A 19820-nucleotide genomic window follows, 5' to 3' on the forward strand; every position below is an offset into this window, starting at 1 on the left:
CCCCCCCCCCCCCAGCTCTTTCCATTTACTTTAAGACAGTCTTACTAAGTTACCCAGGCTGTCCTGGGTCTCCTGATCCTCCTGCCTCAACGTCCCAGGTTGCAGGGATTACAGGCAAGTGCCACTTCATCTGGCTCCCCTGGGTTTTTATCAGGGCCTCTGGGGAAAATCCACTTCCAGGCTTATTCGTTTTATTGGTGATTTCCTTCTCCTGGTTCCTACTTAGCCCCTGCCATGGTAGTTAGCCCATAGTAGGTGGTGTTAGAGCAAAGGCACTCTCATAGCCAGGAAGCAAAAGAGAAGGGTTGGGACAAAATATACCCTTCAAGGACACACCTCCAGTGACCTACTTCCTCAGGCTAGGCCCCACTCCCTGGAGTGTCCACCACCTCCCAATAACACCACCAGCTGGGCACCAAGCCTCTACCTATGAGCCCTTGGGGTACATCCCAGTTCCCAAACTGTAACACCATGTAATGAAACATACTCACAGGTTCCCAGGATTACTGCATAGCTATCTTTGGGAGAACCATTCTGCTGACCACACACGGTCATGATTTTATAAAATTGTAAGGATGATTTTTTTGTTTTCTTTTGTGAATGGTCCAACATTTTCTATTGTTGATATAAGACGTGTTTTTCAAGTGTTCAAGCTTTTCATTGTTGCTTTCTTTCTGAGTTCAAGAAGTGGCAACCAGCATTTTCATAAGGAATATAGACTTTAATCATATAGAAAATATCAGTGCATTTCACCATCTGATTTCTCATGAAACTGTGAAGTGTACACACTCGCATATGTCTTATTGCCATCTATCCTAGCTGGCGAACTAATACTGGGTTCACAAAATTTAACTATTCCAATAACTTAAGAAAATGGCAAAGAAATCACACAAACACACAGAAATACCTTTTCAAAATCTATGATGGCTCTCCAACCTTAAGGGTCCATGGAAGGAAAGAGGGAGACTGGAATTCTTTATTCTTATATAGGGGACCCACAAGGGGAAGTTCCATGGAACATTCTATCCCAAAAAGGGCAAAGGGGTAAGATTACAAAGGAACATGTGAGTGTAACTCATCCCTAGCACATGAGGCCTACTCCTGGAGCCACGCCTTGCTATCCGAGCACTACCCTGCCAGACCAAAGGCAATGATTGTTCAGAACCCCGGTGCATCAGGACTTAAAGGTGCCTGCATCCAGGGCAGCTCCTGACAATATCTGAACTAGGTCAGAATGTAAAGTACACTTGGTACATACTCCTCCCTAAGTATCTCCACAGGATTGGTACCAGGACCCACAGTAGATACACAATTCAAGGAGGCTCAAGTTCCTTAGATAAAATGGTATATGTGATATTTGCATATAGCCTATGCACATCTTCCCATATACTTTAAATCATCTTTAAATTACTAACATGATGTAAGTGCTATATAAGTAGGCATTATATTATTTAGGGAATAATGACAGAAAAATAAATCTGTGCATGTTCATACAGATCCAACTTTTTTCCTTTGAATATTGTCGATCTGTGGTGCATTGAATCTGTGATAAGGATTTGGAGGGCTAACTGTACTTTAAAATTGTTAAAATTTAACTTTAAATTTTTAATTTTAAAATTAACTTTTTAATTTTTGAAGAGATGATTTAAAAAAAAATCTGGAGCCTCCATCTGGGCCTGTTCCTGGTCCTGGGAAGATTTCTGGAGCACGGTGAAGAGCAGGCCCCAGGACAGGTAGGCCTTAGTGCAGGTGTGCGTTTGTGGATGCGCAGGTGCCTCCTGCTGCCTCTGACCTGCCACTCCAACGGCGCACCTGTGTTGCCTCTTTTTTCTCCCTTTTAGATATGTCTAGGAGTCAGTTTGGACAGGGGAAGAAACCTCTAGATATATTTTTCTGGGTAAATGAGATAACCGGAGAAATCACCTACCCCCCACAGAACCCTGACACACCTGCAGCTGCTGAGAAACAGGAGAGGACCGTCGCCCAGCACTGGGGCACTCAGGCAGCCGTTCAGAGGCCCCTGGGCCCAGCCACAGCGCAAAGGCCTGCCCCTCCGCCCACTCTTGATGCTCCACTGAAAGACCCGGACTCTACAAACTTCCTCCGATCTCCGCCAGCCTTCAGCCAGACTAAAGCTGGGACAAGGAGCCCCCCGCCGTTTGCAGCAATCCCTGTCACCATCTCACCCCCAGGAGGGGCTCTGCCAGCACAGGGTCCCCTTGGACCAGCCCCTCTGCCCCTACCTGGCACATGCAATCCCTGTCATCATGTCACCCCCAGGGGGGACTCTGCTAGTCCACCGCCCCCTTGGACCAACTCCTCGGCTCCTACTGGCCAAATTTCTCCCAGCCCTTCTCCCACCTTGGCCTTCACCGGCAAGCTGAAAAAATGTCCTTACTGGGAATAACCGATTTACCTTTTGAACCTTGAGAGCATTTGTCTGGCTACACCCTTTAAGTACCTTTCTGAGCATCAGAGCCAGAGTAACCACCTTCCTATACCTCACCTCGGTGAGGGCCCCATCTACCACTGCTCCAGAAGTACAGGAATCTCCCAGGGTTCTGAGCAATCTGCCACATGCTTTCAACTAAATATAAAATTTGACTTAGATTTTGACATACAATGTCTTCTGGAACTTTCTTTAGTTCCTGAGCTGTCTTGGTATTTTACTCTGAACTCTTTGCAGTTCAGTAGTTCAGTTCTGATGTTGGAGTCAAAGCAATGTGTTTAGTTTCCATCCAGGGTCAGAAGGAGACCCTCTTGATGAGGACGAGAACAGATCTGGATAAGTGGAACCCACAGGCCTATTGTCCCTGGGGCACTCGGGACAGAAGGGGGCTAGAGCCCTGTTGCTCTCAGGTCAGCTTTTTCTCAGCTCCATTCATCTGCTCATGGGAAACGCTCCCTCCTGCTCTGCTCCTCAAGCTCAGAGCCTAGGACAAGTTTCCAGGTCAGAATTACAGGCAGGACTGCCAGAGTTCATGTGGACAGACTCGGTGAGGGTCTAGGGGGGGCATGGGCAAGCCACATGGGTCCTGTGTACTCATACAGCAGGGAGGAAGACATCCTGGTGAGCAGGAACAGCCTTAGGAAAAAATATGGAGATGGAAGGTAAACTGGGTCCTGGAGCAGGTTGGGGCACAGCTGGGGAGGAGGTAAGGCTGGGAGGGGAGGACTTTGAGAGAACCATCAGGGAGATGCAATAGCTCCTTTAATCCTGAGGACCACAGAGGGCCTTGGGGTAGGGAGCGTGGCTCTGAGGGGAGTGAAGGGCAGGCAGGTGGGTGTTGTTATTCAGGTGGGGCCAGGGATGAACGCAGAAGGTGGCCGTGGAGGGGCATGAGGCCTGTGGGAACCACTAAGGGCTGCAGATGCACCCTCAGCTTGGAACTGCATCTTCTTCTCCAGGCAGTAACTTTGGTGGGGCAGGAAATCTTATATCCTTTATGCACCACTCTCCACGTTGGGGATCCCGGCTACACAGGACCACCCCTGTGACCCTTCACCAGTGCAGCTTCCAATACCTGTTGGCCGGAGTCCAGCGCCTGGCCCAGAGGAAGCATGGAAAAACCCTCAGCCAAGGATTTCAAGGCCTTCTGAGTACATGACTCCCCCAGGAAGGTGTGCCCTCTTTCCTATTCCTGCCTATACCAGGGCAGGATGCTGCCATGTGTCCCTTGGGCCTGTGCATCCCTAAGGGTGACCTGCATGAGTAGAGGTTCTAGGGTTAGAGGAAGGGAAACTTTGAACCTAGGGTTTTTGGATACTGGTTTTGTGGATGTGGGCAGGTAGACCTCAGGAGCCTTTCACCTTCTGTTGGAAAAACTGAGACTGTGTTTATTGAACACCTGTTAATATGTAGGAAACGTAAGGTCAGAGACACCTGGTGCCCTCAGCTGGATGGCTGTGGAAGTCTATAGTAGTCTATTTGCTTCCCAATGATGGGCTTACCATATCCTGACACTGGCGAGGCCTCTGATGGCTAGAGAGTTCTTCCTTCTGTCTCACCATTACCTCACCTCCTTTGACTTAATGCCAATCCCAGGATAGCTAACTGGTTAATCAGCCAGGCAAAGAACATGCTAACCTCAGGCTGTGAGCGGGGGAATGGTCCCGTGGTTACCCACATTCTCTGCTGCATCTATTCCCCTCACCTGAGGAAGTATTTTTGGTCAGAACAGAAGGTGACATTGAGGGTGATAACCCAGAACAGGGGGCCCCAGTGAGCTCCAGACCTGGTTGGCTGGCCTTGCAGATGGAGGCAGTGGGGAGGGGTCTGGGTTGGCTCCTGGGAACTATGACCCCCTGGCGCAGTTCATTTATAATCCTGATGTGGCCCAGTACCCATGGTACTTGCTGGTCTGGTACAAAGGCTTCTCTGCTTGGTGTCTATGAACATGTGGCTACAGATGTTCCTGAACCAGCTTTACCTCTCTCCTGTGGTGAGAAGTGTGACCTTTCTGCTGAGGGCCATGGGGGGTTATACCCAGCCACAGTGAGCAGAGCATCAGTCAATAGAGTTCTGGGGTCTTCAGGTCTGGGTTTGAAGCCCAGCCCCTTCACTTCCTAGCAAGCTAAGCAACACCTACCCACAAAATGGGGGTGAGAAAGGGGGCCTGCTCCAGGTCACCAGGGAGGTTGCAGCAAACACTCTCTGGGGTGTGATGAACACAATGGAAGCCCAGCCCTGGCTGAGGAGGGAGGTAGATTCTGAGAGCTGGGGGATTGTTCCATACAGTCCTTCTGCGCTGCGATACCTGTATAAGAGGGCCTGCCACTCCCCGCTAGCTCAGCTGCTGAGACTCACAGGCTCAGTGTGGGGATAGGCAAGATGCTTCCTGGAGGCGCCTTGAGTCCAGCCCTCAAATCCCCCTGGCTGTCCTTCTGCCAGAGAGCTGTTCAGGTGGAGGGTTAGGATCCTGTTCTGACCCTTACAGATACGGGCTCCCAGCCTGTGTGCCACTTCATGACCCAAGGAGACTATAGGATGGGGACAGTTCCTCCCTGGACCCAGTCTGTGCTATCACCTGCTATAGACCCACAAAGGACGAGGAGCCAGCTTATCTTCCTGGACTCATCTTGGATTTTGGCTGGTGGAGACCAGGGGCCTAGTAAGACACAGTCTCCACATATGATATGGGCTTTTCTTCTAGATTCCACGTGGTAGGGGTTGGGGGCTGGCCAAATAGGCTGCACCTGGGCTGAGAAGAGGCCCGTGTGCTGTCTCTCACTGGGATACACAACCAGAACAGGCCACTGCAGGGACAGTGGGCCAATGTAGTGAATGGGCAGGACCTGGTTCCTATAAGCCCATGGGCTCCATGCTCCTCACCTGTACACTAGGGATGCCCCCCTTTATGCAGCCTGGGACCTTAAGCATGCCTCTGTGCCTGCTCATCCCTAGGTCTGTCCACTAGACCACAATACCACAGCAGTTCTTCCCTCCAGAACACATCCGGGCTACCCTAGGTGGAGACAAGTCAGTCACAAAGCCCATGCACCTTGCTTTGAGAAAGGGGTGGGCTGCTAATATCAGGTCATCAGGAGCAAGGCTGCTATATCTTGGTGTCAAGGATGTAGATATTCAATAAGATTTGTTTTGTTTTTGATAAATGCGTAATATGCTAGCAAGGCTCAGGGGCCAGGCCACAGGAATGGGGACACCGATAAGTCAGTATTATCCATCTGGGGCCAATTGGTACTGAGCAAGGGCTTGCTGCCCCATGTCCATATAAGCCAAATACTGTGGCATGCTGACTTTTGCAAAAAGAAAACATTTTATTGGAGGTTAGCTGATAAGGAGACAGGAGACATGCTCAAATCCATCTCCCATTGGCCATTGAAGAGGGGTTTTGAGGACTTTTTGAAGTTGAAGGGACTGGTGATATCTTGGGTCTTGATTGGATGCTTCTGTGTCTTTCAAAATGTTAATGAAAAATATAAATTCTGCTTTCTTTTTTTATATTTATTTTTTTAGTTTTCAGTGGGCACAACATCTTTATTTTATTTTTACGTGGCGCTGAGGAGCGAACCCAGCGCCCTGCACATGCCAGGCAAGTGCGCTACCACTTGAGCCACATCCCCAGCCCCATAAATTCTGCTTTCAAGGAAAAAAGAAATAGTTTATTATGAGCCAAATGTGAGTGCTTAAAGCCCAAGAACAGATTCAAGTTACTCTGAATGATGGGCTCCAAAGAGGAAGAGGTTACATCAACTTTTATAGTCAAAGAACAAAAAAGTTATCAACATCCAACGAATTCATTGGTGGCTGTGTTAGGTAGGCAGCTATAGCGAGGCAGGGAAATCTTTTCTATAGGGTTCAGACATCAACTTACAGCATTGTTACCTTTTGGGGTTGGTGGAGGCTAATGGTGTCCTTTTCATGGGACCAAATAACAAACATTAACTAAGCTTAATAATACCTTTGGAGATATTTATCTGTTGGTCATAAACCAGACACAAAGGTTAAAAGCAAATGGCTATTTTCCTAAAGTGACTATGACAGTCCAAGATAATTTTGGCTCTATTTTTGGGGGTGATAGTGGTGGTGGTGGTAGTACTGGGGATTGAACCCAGGGGCACTTAACTGCTGAGCCACATACCCAGCCCTTTTTATTTTTTATTTTGAGACAGGGTCTTGCTAAGCTGCTTAGGCCTCAAAGTTGAGATCCTCCTGCCTCTGCCTTCTGAGTCGTTGGGGTTACAGGCATGTGCCACCATGCCTGGTGATAATTTGGGTTCTAGACATGCACCATTCCATCTCTCCACAATCTCAATGTTCTACTCAGCTGAGATCAAACAGCCTGCAAGACTTTGAATATGGAGGCAGCTTTTTAGAGAACTTTAGCTTTACTAAGGTTTTTGCTATTTGAGTCCTATGTTATAATTTCATGATTAGTATCCCTGCCCTTGATTGCAATTCATGTAGCTCCCATTCCTGAATCTAAGACTTTTAAGTTCTGTCCAGTTTGGGGTCATTCTTAGGTTAGATTTTAAGGCACTTCACAGGACCCCATGTTATGCAAAATATATAAAAGTTAGAAAAGAGGAAGTTACTTAAAAATGTCTAATAGGCAAAGATCTGAGCCTCATAATGATTTGAACATTTTAAAGGGAGGGAGGAATATGGGGCTCAGTAGAGTCAGAGAAGGTTTCCACAGCTGCCACCACACAGTGCCACACGGGTGCACTGACCAGGCGTGCTAGAGGGTACCGCTCCTCCCGCAGAGAAGAGGAGCAGGTACTGTGATGACAGGCAGACATTAGATTGATTGGGCTACAAGTCAAGGAGTGCCCACAGCCAACAGAGGTTGGGAGAGGCAAATGAAGGACTCTTTCTGGGACAGCAGTCCTTTCAACACCTGATTCCTGCTGTATAAGCCAGCTAGTTTGTAATTTATTCCAGCTACTAATGCACCAAGAAAAAGCTAAATGATGCTCAGTCTTCCAGTGTCAGCTCCTCACAACAGCTTTCTGATTGGTCCCTGCCATGTCACCAGTGCCTAGGATCTCCCTGTTTGTTAGGAATCTAGGAGGAAAGAAAAAGATTAATGATTTTACTTCCAAATTTAAAAATCCTGAGTTCTGGAGTGAAAATAAAAGTGAGGCACTAGGGTTGTTCTCTATTCCTGTGGTCACACTGTTCTTCCTAAGGCCTAGCTGCTTGTCCTGCTGACCTCCAAGTCTCTGGCTCATGCACACAGATACCAGGTCTAGGCCAGTGCCTGTGGTAGCGATAAAAGAGAAAATGCAAAATTCTCTACGTCTTGAAGACTGGATGGTGAAAATCTGATGGCCCCTCCAGCTTGCACCACATCTCGTACTGAGCAGCACACCCCATGCCCTGGTTGGAACAAGAACAAGGGCAGAATGAAAAGGTGAGGGACAAGGGGGCTGCCCAGCTTCTCTTGGAGCCGGAGGGTGCAGAACTGATGGGCTCCAGATCAAACACCTGGTGGGGCAGGCTTGCCCAGAGCTGGGGTGTTACTCTTGCTCAAATCCCTCCCTGGCCACAGGACACCTGGGCTCCAATGCCAACTCTGCCTGCTGCAGTCTGAAGGGTTTGGACAAGCCTTTTCCTTATTTTGAGTTTTAGTTTTTCCACTTGTTAACCTCTGTCAGCTCTGGGGGAAAATCCCTAAAACGCTCCATTGTAGGAAGCTCACCACGGGGCAAGGATTTTGAGTGGCCAATGGAAACAGGCTGTGGCTGCAGAGGCTTCAGGGGAGGAAGAGGGGGCACTCTACTGAGCTGTCTCACCTGTCCAGAGCACTGGATGTTCCACCTCCTTCTCTGTTCTCACAATTGCTAAGAGGGAGGGATCCATGGACTGGTGGCCAAGGACCACCCATGGCAGGATTCTGGCTTCCGGGGATAGACTTGCTCAGGGTGGACAGAACCTCCAAGAACATGCTCTGCCTCTCCTTTTATAGATGGCCAAGAGTAGAGGGACTTTGCCAAGGCCACCTAGCATGTGGAGCCACTAGGACTAGCACTTTGGGTCTCCTAGGGTTGGGCCATGGAATGGTCACCTGCAGTGACCAACTGTGTCAGAGGGGACCAGGTTGGGATCTGCATTGCATCTGATGTTAGGTGACATAGGTAAGAGGGTGGTCTTGGAATAGGCCAAGCTTTGGATGGTCAGCTAATCCTCCCTGATACATCTTTGGCACCCCTGGCCTGTGGGTGGGAGGTTTCCATGGTCCACAGAGGAGCCTTGAGGTCCCATCAGTCTCTACTGGACTGATTTGATCTGTTGATTTACTCAAGGGGAGCCTAGTCAGAACTGCCCGGGGCAGCTGGGGGTGAAGTGGCAGCCTCCATGACACAGGCAGTTAGTATGGAAGAAGTGGGGGCACTGCAGCGACCTGAGCTGGATGGGTTTACCCCAAGGACACTAATCTTTAGAAATTTCAAAGGTGAGCTGGCCCTGAAACTTCTTATCTTGCCCACTCAACAAAGCCTGCCACCCTCTTAGTAGCTCAAGGAGGCTGCCTGGAGGTAGCTGCGTTTGTCGGAGGGAGGAGGAGGAGGAAGATTCCTGGAGATGCTGTTTGGGCAGCAGGCCAGAGGGTGCAGCTCCCCTGGAGGGCAGGACCCAGCTCTCCCTCAGGACAGCCTGAGCTGTGATCTGGAGCGAGGTCCTGCTGGAGACCATTTCTCCCTCGAGGCTTTATAAAGACAGAGGCTGGGTGCCCCTTCTCAGTGGTCGGACAGTTTTCCCTTTGGTGTTAGGTCACCAATTTCTTACACTGCCAGAATTGTAAAACTACTAATTGGACAGTATTGAAACTACTAGTAATTGAAAAATCAGCTCTCTGGTTGATGTAGGTATTGTTTATTATGTAATAATGAGTTCTGAGACAAAATCCAATTCAAAACATTAGTATTGAAGATTCTATATTAGTTAATTTTAGCAATGGCACAGTTGAAACCTAATTTTCCAATAAATCTTATATAATCTTTGAGGAATTTTTCACTCCCATTATTTGGCTCTGGAAAATGTTCACAGGCAACACCACTTATTTTACTAGAAAACAAAATCTGAATATAAGTTGTCAGGCACAAGTTAAAAGGGATGATATGCACAAATGAATAATTACAAACCAACACTTCTTTTGAACACATATTTGCAATGTGAAGCTGCTTCCATATTTGATGTTTTATGTAAATTTAAAACATACTTCAAGAACTGATTTTAACATCTTTTTGTTCTAATGCACGATGGAAAATAATTCTTCTGATTTCTACAGCAGAAGAGTCATAAAAATGGTCATAAATCCCAAATCAGGATTCACCTTGTTCTCTTGAGAAATGAACTGAGAGGTTTTGGATCTGGTTAAGGAATCTCAGGAGAAATCTGCAGAGAGAGGGGTACAGAATCTAGAACTGGTCTCTTTGCTGAAGACATCATAACTCATACCTCTTTGGGATTAAGCTATATTTCTAAGAATGAGAGGTGACTCAGAGAGGCTTTAACCCGGCCAGAGCTAAAGAGGGGATTTCCAACACCTGCAGGAACAGGAAGGTGGGCTTGAGAGAAAACCTGGAAGGTCTGAACTACTTTATACTTGACACTGCTTCTCTGAACCCTCTGGGAAGCTGGCAAGGATTTTCCTGGATAGTCTTTGCCCAGGAAATTTTTAAATCATTCAAAAATATCGTTTTTTGGTTTCATGTTACCAAGAGTTACAATATTTTATTCATTTCATTTTTTCTGGGGATTGGACCTAGGGACTCATGCATGCTAAGCACATTCTCTCTTGCTGAGCTATATAATCCCAGCTCTAATGTTTATGACATTTTAATGAGTAGGATAAATTTAGGTTACAACTAAACTCTGTCAATGAAGATTTTTAATAAACTGATATCAGACTCTTAAGAACAATGTCAATACTATGTATTTGTTTTTTTCCCTTCTATTCTTTATCTTAGGCAAAATTTGGTTATCCAATTTTTGCTACCTACCAGTCATCTATTTTGGATAGCAACCGGCTGTTACTGGAAAATACGTGTGTATATATCCATGAGATGAACTATGAGGATGAGTGTTGGGCTAATGTAATGGTTTCAATACTTCAGAGATGTACTGGGTATGAGACCTGTTTATACTTACATACATACTTGTTCAGCCCCAAACCAATATTCACTCATATAAAAATATATGACTCAGAGAATCCTTCATTATATATCACTAAAAATATTTTCTTTCACTCTAATATCATTTTACCTAGTCTTGTCAATCAACATCATAGAATGGGGGACAAAATCTTTTAAAAACAGGTTTCCTTGAAGAAATTAATTAAAAAATTAAAAAAAATTTTTTTAGTTATTGATGGACTTTACTGTCTTTATTTTTATGTGGTGCTGAGGATCGAACCCAGTGCCTCATGCATGCTAAGTGAGCATGCTACCACTGAGCCACAACCCCAGCCCTGAAGAAATTAATTTTTAAAAGTGTACTTTTAAAGCAGCAGTTAGGAACTTTGTTCTTGTAATACATAAGTGATAGTGTCATATCAAACTGTGGATTTAAATTAAGTTTAACAGTTTCTTATCTCTTTAAAAAAATATTGCTGTTACTTTATGGCTTCTCCATTCTTCCAATTCCAAGGAATACAAAGGTCTCCATCTTGCATAACAGAGTAAAAATGTGAAACGCAGAGGTGCATCCCATGTAGATAAGGCAGTGACTGTTCTAGAAGTCTCTTACAACAATCCACCATTTGTATACTAGAAATGCTGGGCTCCTTATATAACTTCTCCAGAGAAAATTTCTTTGTTGAAGCCTGTATCAATTCATTTTCAATAACCTTTAACCTATTATATTGAAAATAAAAGTAATAAGACCATAAGTTATAATTACATAAAAGAACATAAAATGTAAATATATTCTTATATATTGGGGCTGTAACTTTCTACTCAACACTGAAAATGACATCCATAAATGTCAAATTATATATTTAGAAGATATGACAACAGTTATCATGTGGCACTCATTATTTCCACAGGTATCTCTCAAAATATTTGTTTCATCTTTTTAGCAGTAATGGGGTAAAATTAATGCATAATTTAAAGAGGTCTTATTCTTCCTCACCTAGTGGCTGCTAGTGACTGAAGAAAGTAGAAAGTGAAGAATATAAAATCCCTAACTTTAGGAGCCACTGGCCAGCTCACAACAAAATCAATAGTCCAAGGACAGGCGCTCTTCATTCTCCTCCCACCTCCCTCAGCCCCTCTTCCAGCCCTTTTGGTTCCCTCCCCTTTGTCAGAGCCCCCTTCTGGCTCTGTCGGGGCTTCAGGTAAAGCCTAGGAAGGAAACAACTCCAGAGCAGAACTGGCATCCTTTCCTACAGGTGGCAGACACGTAGGGACCTGGTGCTCATGTGGGCTGCACCCTCCACGCTGGGGGGCTGAGACCTCCACCTTGCTACACCATTCGGGCTACACCTAGACTGATACATGTGTCACTTGGGAAGCCCACCTGACAAGGTATGGCAGACCTTAGGAAAGGCCTCCCAAGAAAGTGAATGTGAGCAGGGGCAGAGGGAGGCTAAGACTCCTGGGAATAGCCAAGGGCCAGGGAGGGAAGCGCCTGGGGAGCCGGGGAAGGCGAGGGAAGAAGACAGGGCTAATGAGGCCAGGGCTGATGAGAAATTAGTGAGGCAGAGTCCTAGGAGCTGAGCTTGGCTGCAGGCACCAGCCCAGGAAGACTGTTCCCCTGGTTCACTTAGAGGATAAGAATGGACTGGGGTGGGGGAGGAGAATGTGGAAGCTTGATGACTGGGTAGGAGGTCACCACACTATAATGCAGCCCTGGTCCAGGTGTGGGATGAAGGACTGAGACTTGGTAGGAATCCGGATATACTCTGAAGTGGGGCTGGGAAGTTGGGGATGGGGAGGAATCTCGAGGACTCCCAGGCTTTCATTTGCCTGAGCAACTGGCAGTTCAGGAGCAAACACAAAGATGGGTGGTTGGGGAAGGCTGGCTAGAACTGCTTCCCAGCGTTGAGCAGAGGGGAAGTTCAGCAGAGCAGTACCACAAACACAAACGCTCGACACTACTTGGGAAGCAGGATATTCATGTAAGATCTGAGTGAGTTGTCACCAGTCCCACAAACAAAACAGAGATGCAGTTTCTTCATTTATTTTATTCATAAAATGAGTCCCTTATCTCCTGTTAAAGGGACAGTTTCATGTTCTTAGCTGCCATCCTTTCTCTTTATCTCATGAGCCTAGCTTTGGACAGAGGCATCCTGTGGGGACTGAGTGTGTGAAGGCTTCTCCCCCGCCCGTCAGCTAACCATCACTGCTCTTCTCCCTGCCAGGCTCCATATCTCTGTCCTCCTGGTCTCTCCTGGAGCCGCCCCTCCCAAACATGTGCACAGTTGGCCTCCTCAGTCTCCTGCCTGCTCTCTGCCCTGGACTTCCCTTTATCCTCATCTGCTAGAGCCTTAGCTTTGGCTCTTCCTGCTCAGCTCAACCCTGTGGTCTGGCTCCCACTGCCATATTTCAGCTGTTAAATCTCCTGCAGAAAATGAATTCTGGGAGGACAAAGGACAGGTCTTCATCTGACCATGGCACCTGTCAGTTCCAGGCACACAACAGTCACAATAAATGATGGCTGAATGACTGAATGAATAAAATACTTGGCAAACTTCCTCGGGGAGCACTTTAAAACAACTGTCTTTTGAACGTCAGACCCTCCTTTCTTCACAGCAGACACATAACACATTACTGGGCAATATCTTACCACTCAATTAGGAAACTCCTGGCTATAGAAAAAGGCCTGCTTATGAACTAGAACAATTTTTATTGTAAAATTTCTTCTGACTGTAACTAAAATGCAGATAAAGTTCTCTTTATATCAGGTAGTTTAAAAAATTTTGAACAATAAAGATTCCTATTAAGTAATGGCTACTTTCTCCCTTTGTTGCCACCCTTTTTCCCTCTGTAGAATCTCTATTTGATATTCTTGTTATTCTGTTGCTGGCTTTAAACTTTTTTTTTTTTTTTTTTTTGGCACTGGGGATTGAACCTAGGGGTGCTTTACCACTGAGCTATATCCTCAGCCCTTTTTAAAAAAATTTATTTTGAGTTTAGGGTCTTGTACTTTTGATCTTCCTGCCTCACCCTCATGAGCCACTGGAATTACAGGTGTAACCCTACTTCTCAAAATGTATTATATAATTTAGGTTACTATGCTTATAAAACAGTCCACATCCAATATCTTGCAGGTATGTGTGGAATAAAAAATATGGAATACCCACAGATTAGTTAATTTCTGATGTTCAACTCTGTTTTTTTTTTTTTTTATTTAGTGTTGGGGATTGAACACAGGGCCTCACACACACTAGGCAAGTGCTCTACTACTGAGCCCAGGCCCTTAGTACAGTTCTAATGTTCCATATTTGTGAATTCCAAACATCTGATTCTTTAAAAGTTAGATGGAACTCCATGACTTCACAGACAGCTAGTAGTACTTACTCCTCCTTTCTTTTCATGTTCTCTCTTGCCTGCTGCACTCTGGTGTGAATAAACCACTGGAGATTTGCTGGATCACAGAGTACTGGGATGTTAAAATGGCCGAGTTCATGCAAACTTGGAGCATATCTGTCACTGCAATGAAACATATATATAGGGAAAATCACAGACTCTTCCACCCCCTGCCAAGAACTGAAAAGGAATCATCAAGAAAATCCACCTTAAAAACAAAAAACACGGACTTAAACCTCCAATGACTAATCATGTACTACTGAGCCCTGGGTCTGTCCTCTGTAAAACAGCAGTAGCAACTGCCTCATGGTGAGAGTGCAAGATGGAGAAAGAATGCATTTAAGTATACAATGCAGGGCAGGCAGAGCACATGTGCAGTGTGGGCTACTGATTTAATCCTATGAAGTTTGACTGTCCCCAGCATGAGGCAATATATTCAAAGAATGTCCTAGAGATCCAAATACTTCAATACTCTCACATTGGCTTGTGTCGTGTGCAGAAGAGGGTTGCTAACATAGTAGTGACATTCTTTTCTTTAATTACTAAGATCCACACCCTGAAATTCAAAATAATCTAAAGTCTTTATATACACAATCCACCTAAAAAAATCAATCATTTGGCCTGGTTCAGGAATTTACCTGTTCAGGATCATTTGTAAGCCACGGAGACTCCGAGGGTGGAAAGGTGCTCGGCTTTTCAACAGTCTACTATAGAACACGTTGAGAAGGGAGTAATATTCTTCAAGTGTCAACACTGGCTGTAATTCTTCGATATAAATGACCTGTATGCCACCTAGCAGACAGCTGATTTGATCTTCTAAAAGCATCAGCTTCCTCTGTAGGTCAAAATAACTTGGCAACCTTTCAAAAAGCTATAGGATTAAGGAAAAGGAAAGATATACTTAGTTTTATGTTACCATAATAACTCGACCTCAGCACCCCAAAAAATGGCATTGAGAATGTTTAAGAAGAAAATTATTTTTCTAAAAAAGAAAAGTCAAGTAGAAGAAAAAAATTTAACAGAATTCTGGATATATTTATATTAAAAACAAGTAAGTAAGTCTAGAGATTTTAGATCGGAGTTGAAGAGAATGCAGGAAAAAAAAAAATAAAAGAAATAAGTTCCAAATAAAAACATTCTTGGTAGGACTCTTAAACTAGTTTAGGTGACTAAAGAAGACTTTTAGAAATAAAGTATATGTATGTATTTCAACTCCACATCTCTTTCTTTAAAGTTTACTCTTAACTAAATTAAATTAAAAGCAATAAATATTATTGAACATCTACTGTGTTAAGTAGTGGAATGGGCACTTTCAGCATATGATTATGAGTTTGCTCCTTTGCCAGGGCCTCAAAATTGGGGTGCAAGGAAACAAAAGAAAGATTCAAATTTAGTGAACTAAGTGCCACATCAGGGCATGCTGATAGGCATTCAAGCAATGGTTTCCAAGGAAGTCTAATTTGACCAATCTTAAAAGGTAAATCGGATTTAGGAAAAGTGGATGAATGTGGTTTTTCTGTGAACATAGTTTTTCCTTTCTCTCATATAATTGCCCAAGAGTATAATTACCAGGTCAAATGCTGAGCACATTTACTTTCATAAGAAAATGCCATGTCCTTTTCCCAGAGTGCCTGCATCATTTTGCATTCCCAACAGCAGGGCTAAATGATCCAGGTTTCTACATCTTCACTAGCATTTGGTGGTGATGCTATTTTTCATTTTGGCCACTCTAGTATGCAGTAATATCTCATTGCAGTTTTTGTTTTGCTTTTTTGTGGTGCTGGGGACTGAACCCAGACCCTCCCACATGCTGGCAAGTGCTCTAGCTCTGCACTGAGCTGCATCCTCATCCTCACTGTAAGTTTTTTTTTTAAATGTATATATATTTAATGTATTTTTTTTAGTTGTAGGAGGACACAATACCTTTATTTTTATGTGGTGCTGAGGATGGAACCCAGTGCCTCACTCATGCTAGGTGAGTGCTCTACCACTGAGCCACAACCCCAGCCCCCCATCACTGTAAGTTTTGATCGCATTTCCCTAACGGCTAACAATGAACATCTTCTTATGTGCTTGTCATCTGTATATCCTCTTTGGTCTTTTCATTTCCTTAGTAAAAACAAGCTGTTTTTTGTTTTTACTGCTGGGTGTTGAAAGTTCTTTATGTATTTTAGATACAAAGTTTTATCAGATATGTAGTTTGAACAGCTGCTTGGGCAAAAAACATATGCAGATGGCAAATAAACACATGAAAAATGTCACCATCACTTGTCATTAGAGAAAGGCAAATCAAATTCATAAGTAGAATCACATTCCATTAGAATATTTAAATTCAAAATTTAAAATAAAATGAAAAAGATGAATATCTTTAGGCATTTTCTTAAAAAATTAAAGTACTTAATGAGATGATCCAGCCATTCCATTCTAGGTATTTACCCAAGAGAAAAAAATATATATATCCTCATATTTGGACACTATGCTTATAATAGTTTTATTTGTAAAATCCCAAACAGACCAAACCCAAAGTCTAGCAACAGGTGAATGGATTCACAAATAGTGATTCAGTTACAGTATGGCACAGTACACAGAAATGAAAAACAGTAGCTCTAAATATTTGTGACAATATGGGAAGAATCTCAAAATAAGTAAGCAAAGGAAACCAGAGGAAAAAGTACTCTACACTTATATAAACTCTAGGAGAGAAGGCAGCTCAATGGTTGAATGGGGAAGCAGTGGTGGGATGGAGGGGAGGGTTTACAGAGGGCCACAAACATCCTTTGCAGGTAATGGATGCACTGGCCATCTTGTTTGTGGTGTTGGTCTCATATATACCTGTCAAACTTGCCCACTTATATACTTTATTTTTTTAATTTTTAATATTTATTTTTAGTTGTAGTTGGACACAATACCTTTATTTCACTTATTTATTTTTATGTGGTGCTGAGGATTGAACCCAGGTTCTTGTGCATGCAAGGCGAGCACTCTACCACTGAGCTACAACCCCAGCCCCACTTACATACTTTAAATGTGTAATTTATTGAATGTCAGTTATACCTCAATAAATCTGTTAAAAACAAACAAAATAAAACAACAGAATGTAGGCTTGTGGGCTGGGCTTCAGAAAAGACCACTTAATATTACCAGACACAAACTACCTTGAAAATCAGAAAATCCTCCTAAGTATGTGAACTACAGAATACTGAACATCTCATTGGAAAATAGCTAGTGCCATGGTTTAAGGTTTTGTTAGTTCAGAGCAGAGGTGTGCACCTGTAGTCCCAGCTACCTGGGAGACCAAGGTGGGAGGATCACCTGTGCCCAGGAGATCAAGACCACCCTGGGCAACACAATGAAACCTGTTTCAAAAACAAAGACAAGGGCTGGGGATGTGGCTCAAATGGTAGCGCGCTCGCCTGGCATGCGTGCGGCCCGGGTTCGATCCTCAGCACCACATACAAACAAAGATGTTGTGTCCGCCTAAAACTAAAATAAATAAATAAATAAATATTTAAAAAAACAAACAAACAAAAAAAAAAAACAAAGACAAAACAAATAAAATTCTGTTAATGCATGTAACAGTACTGCTTGAATCGCAAGTACAGGAATGACAACCCAATGATGATTTTTTACTTTTCAGCTCTTTCTTACTTTTGTCCAATGGTGATGGACATCCATGGTTCCCAGCATCACATGGCCCACTGCACTCATGCCAGAACGGTCTGTAAATATGACTGTACATCCTGATGACAAAACACAAACCTTTTGGTAATGGTCTAGAGATGCTTCATTCTTTTAGCACTATGCAAATAATTACTTAAATTTAGTTGTAAACTTGGGGTAAAATTCAGGAACAGCCTAAAGACTAATTTTAGGTCTCTGCTTTATTCAAAGGATCAGATATTCAGATATTAAAATTCAGCTCTTGATAAAGTCACTTAGTTTCCACTATAATCTACAAATGTGTATAGCAGCTAAGCTATACTATAAAAGAAAGTAGAAAATGTTTACCTTTTGCCTTCTGCAGTGTTTCCAAGTTCTGCTGAGCTAGGCGGCCTAAACTATGCAGCTGGCTGCAGCGGTGGGCAATGCCCCAGCTCCTCTGCCACCTAGGCCAACAGGGACACAGGTGCATTAGCAGCTGGAACCCCTGAGGGGAGCAAACTCTCACCCCAAATGACTCATTCCTGAGAAAGCTCATGAATTTCTTTCTGAAGTAGGGATAAAGTTATAATTGATCTCACATTTCCAAATGAGATGATCTTTAAAGAAGCGATCAAATGGAAAATGAATTGTTTGCCAGAAGGTAAAAATATTACAACCATTTTCAGGTATCCACAAATTTAAAATAAGCAAATGCACTATGTTGTTTCTATATTAAAATAACAGGGTGGGGCTGAGGGCAGAGCTCTGTGATAGAGCATGTACTCAATGTGTGCAAGTTAAGAAAAAATGTCTATGTTACTAGACTGCTATAGTTTTGAACTTAAATGTCCCCAAAAGGCTCATGTGTTAAAGGCTTAGTCCTCAGCTGTGGCACTATTGGGAGGTGGTAGAATCTTTTTTTTTTGTACCAGGGATTGAACCCAGGGGTGCTTAACCACTGAGCCATATCCCCAGTCCTTTTGATATTTTACTTTGAGACAGGGTCTCACTAAGTTGCTAAGGGCCTCACTAAGTTGCTGAAGCTGGTCTTAAACTTGCAATCCTTCTGCCTCAGCCTCCCAAATTGCTGGGATCATAGGCATGTGTACTATGCCCGGCAGGTGTTGGAATCTTTAAGAAGTGGGGCCGAGTGGGAGGTCTTCAGGTCTCTGAGGCCACTAAGATGGATAGTGGAACCTGCTCCTGCATCTTCCTTTCTTTTTTGGCTTCTTGGCCATGAAGCGAGAACTTCTGCTCTGCTATACACTCCCCATCATGGTGTGCTGCTTTGCCACAGGTCAAAAAGCAACAGACCAACCAATCATGGACTGGAAACTTCAAAACTGAGTGAAAACAACCCTTTTCTCTATGTAAACTGATTTATCTCAGTTCAATCCCTGGTACCAAAAAAAAAAAAAAAAGATTCTACCGCCTCCCAATAGTGCCACAGCTGAGGACTAAGCCTTTAACACATGGGCCTTTTGGGGACATTTAAGTTCAAAACTATAGCAGTCTAGTAACATAGACACTTTTTCTTAACTTGCACACAGAAAACTAACACACAGAATATGGAGTTAGAACAATCCTCATATCAGGATGGATTGATAAAAGAGCAGCTATAAGCACACACTCAAACATCCCACATGCTTTGCTTTGAATTTTCTTATAAGCTACAAAAAAAGGTGACATTATGGTACCCAAATAGTCACTGGATTCAATAAAAGACAAAAATACTGAAGATGAGGGTTGAAAACAATAAACTGTTTGAGCATGAGAGTGACACTTCCAGGGCTCTAGTAACGGAAGTCCCAGGACAAAATCATCTGGCCCCTTCCTTACTAAGAGCTGTTAAGTCTGGTTTCATAATAAATTTCTACTATATATAATTTCCAAGTTTGTGAAAACTTAAATAGTTGTGCTATATATGACATGAAATTAAGAATACAACATCCACTTCCTCTTTTTTAAAAACATTTATTTTATAGTTGTAGGTGGATATAATACCCTTATTTTATTTTTATGTGGTGCTGAGGATCTAACCCAGTGCCTCACACATGCTAGACAAGTGCTCTTCCTCTGAGCCACAACCCCAGCCCCATCACTTCCTCTTTTGCCCATTTTTTAAAGTCTCAAATACCAATTATACATGATAAAAATTACACGTGTATATATATATATATATA

General features: G+C 43.7%; 2 protein-coding genes across 9 annotated transcripts in view; one reads left to right on the plus strand and one right to left on the minus strand.

The window, feature by feature from the left end:
• Nucleotides 1–35: 35 nt before the first annotated feature.
• Nucleotides 36–2621, plus strand: LOC125613742 (uncharacterized protein C3orf86-like). The gene has a single exon (XM_048795072.1). It carries the CDS (start codon nt 1844–1846, stop codon nt 2405–2407), a length of 564 nt encoding a protein of 187 aa, XP_048651029.1. The 5' UTR covers nt 36–1843; the 3' UTR covers nt 2408–2621.
• A 6700-nt stretch (nt 2622–9321) lies between these two features.
• The window catches only part of Tcaim (T cell activation inhibitor, mitochondrial), a 34899-nt gene continuing 24400 nt past the window's right edge, over nt 9322–19820 (minus strand). For all 8 annotated transcript variants that reach the window (XM_015489407.2, XM_015489404.2, XM_015489405.2 and 5 more), the window contains 5 exons: nt 18004–18101; nt 17644–17735; nt 14634–14866; nt 13987–14118; nt 9322–11319 (listed from right to left, as the gene is read on the minus strand). In XM_015489407.2, the coding sequence (XP_015344893.1) occupies nt 11079–11319; nt 13987–14118; nt 14634–14866; nt 17644–17735; nt 18004–18101 (796 nt within the window). In that variant the 3' untranslated portion in view covers nt 9322–11078. The remainder of the gene's footprint in view (nt 11320–13986; nt 14119–14633; nt 14867–17643; nt 17736–18003; nt 18102–19820) is intronic.

This window comes from Marmota marmota, unplaced genomic scaffold (assembly GCF_001458135.2).
Source record: "Marmota marmota marmota unplaced genomic scaffold, marMar, whole genome shotgun sequence".
Classification (NCBI taxonomy): domain Eukaryota; kingdom Metazoa; phylum Chordata; class Mammalia; order Rodentia; family Sciuridae; genus Marmota; species Marmota marmota.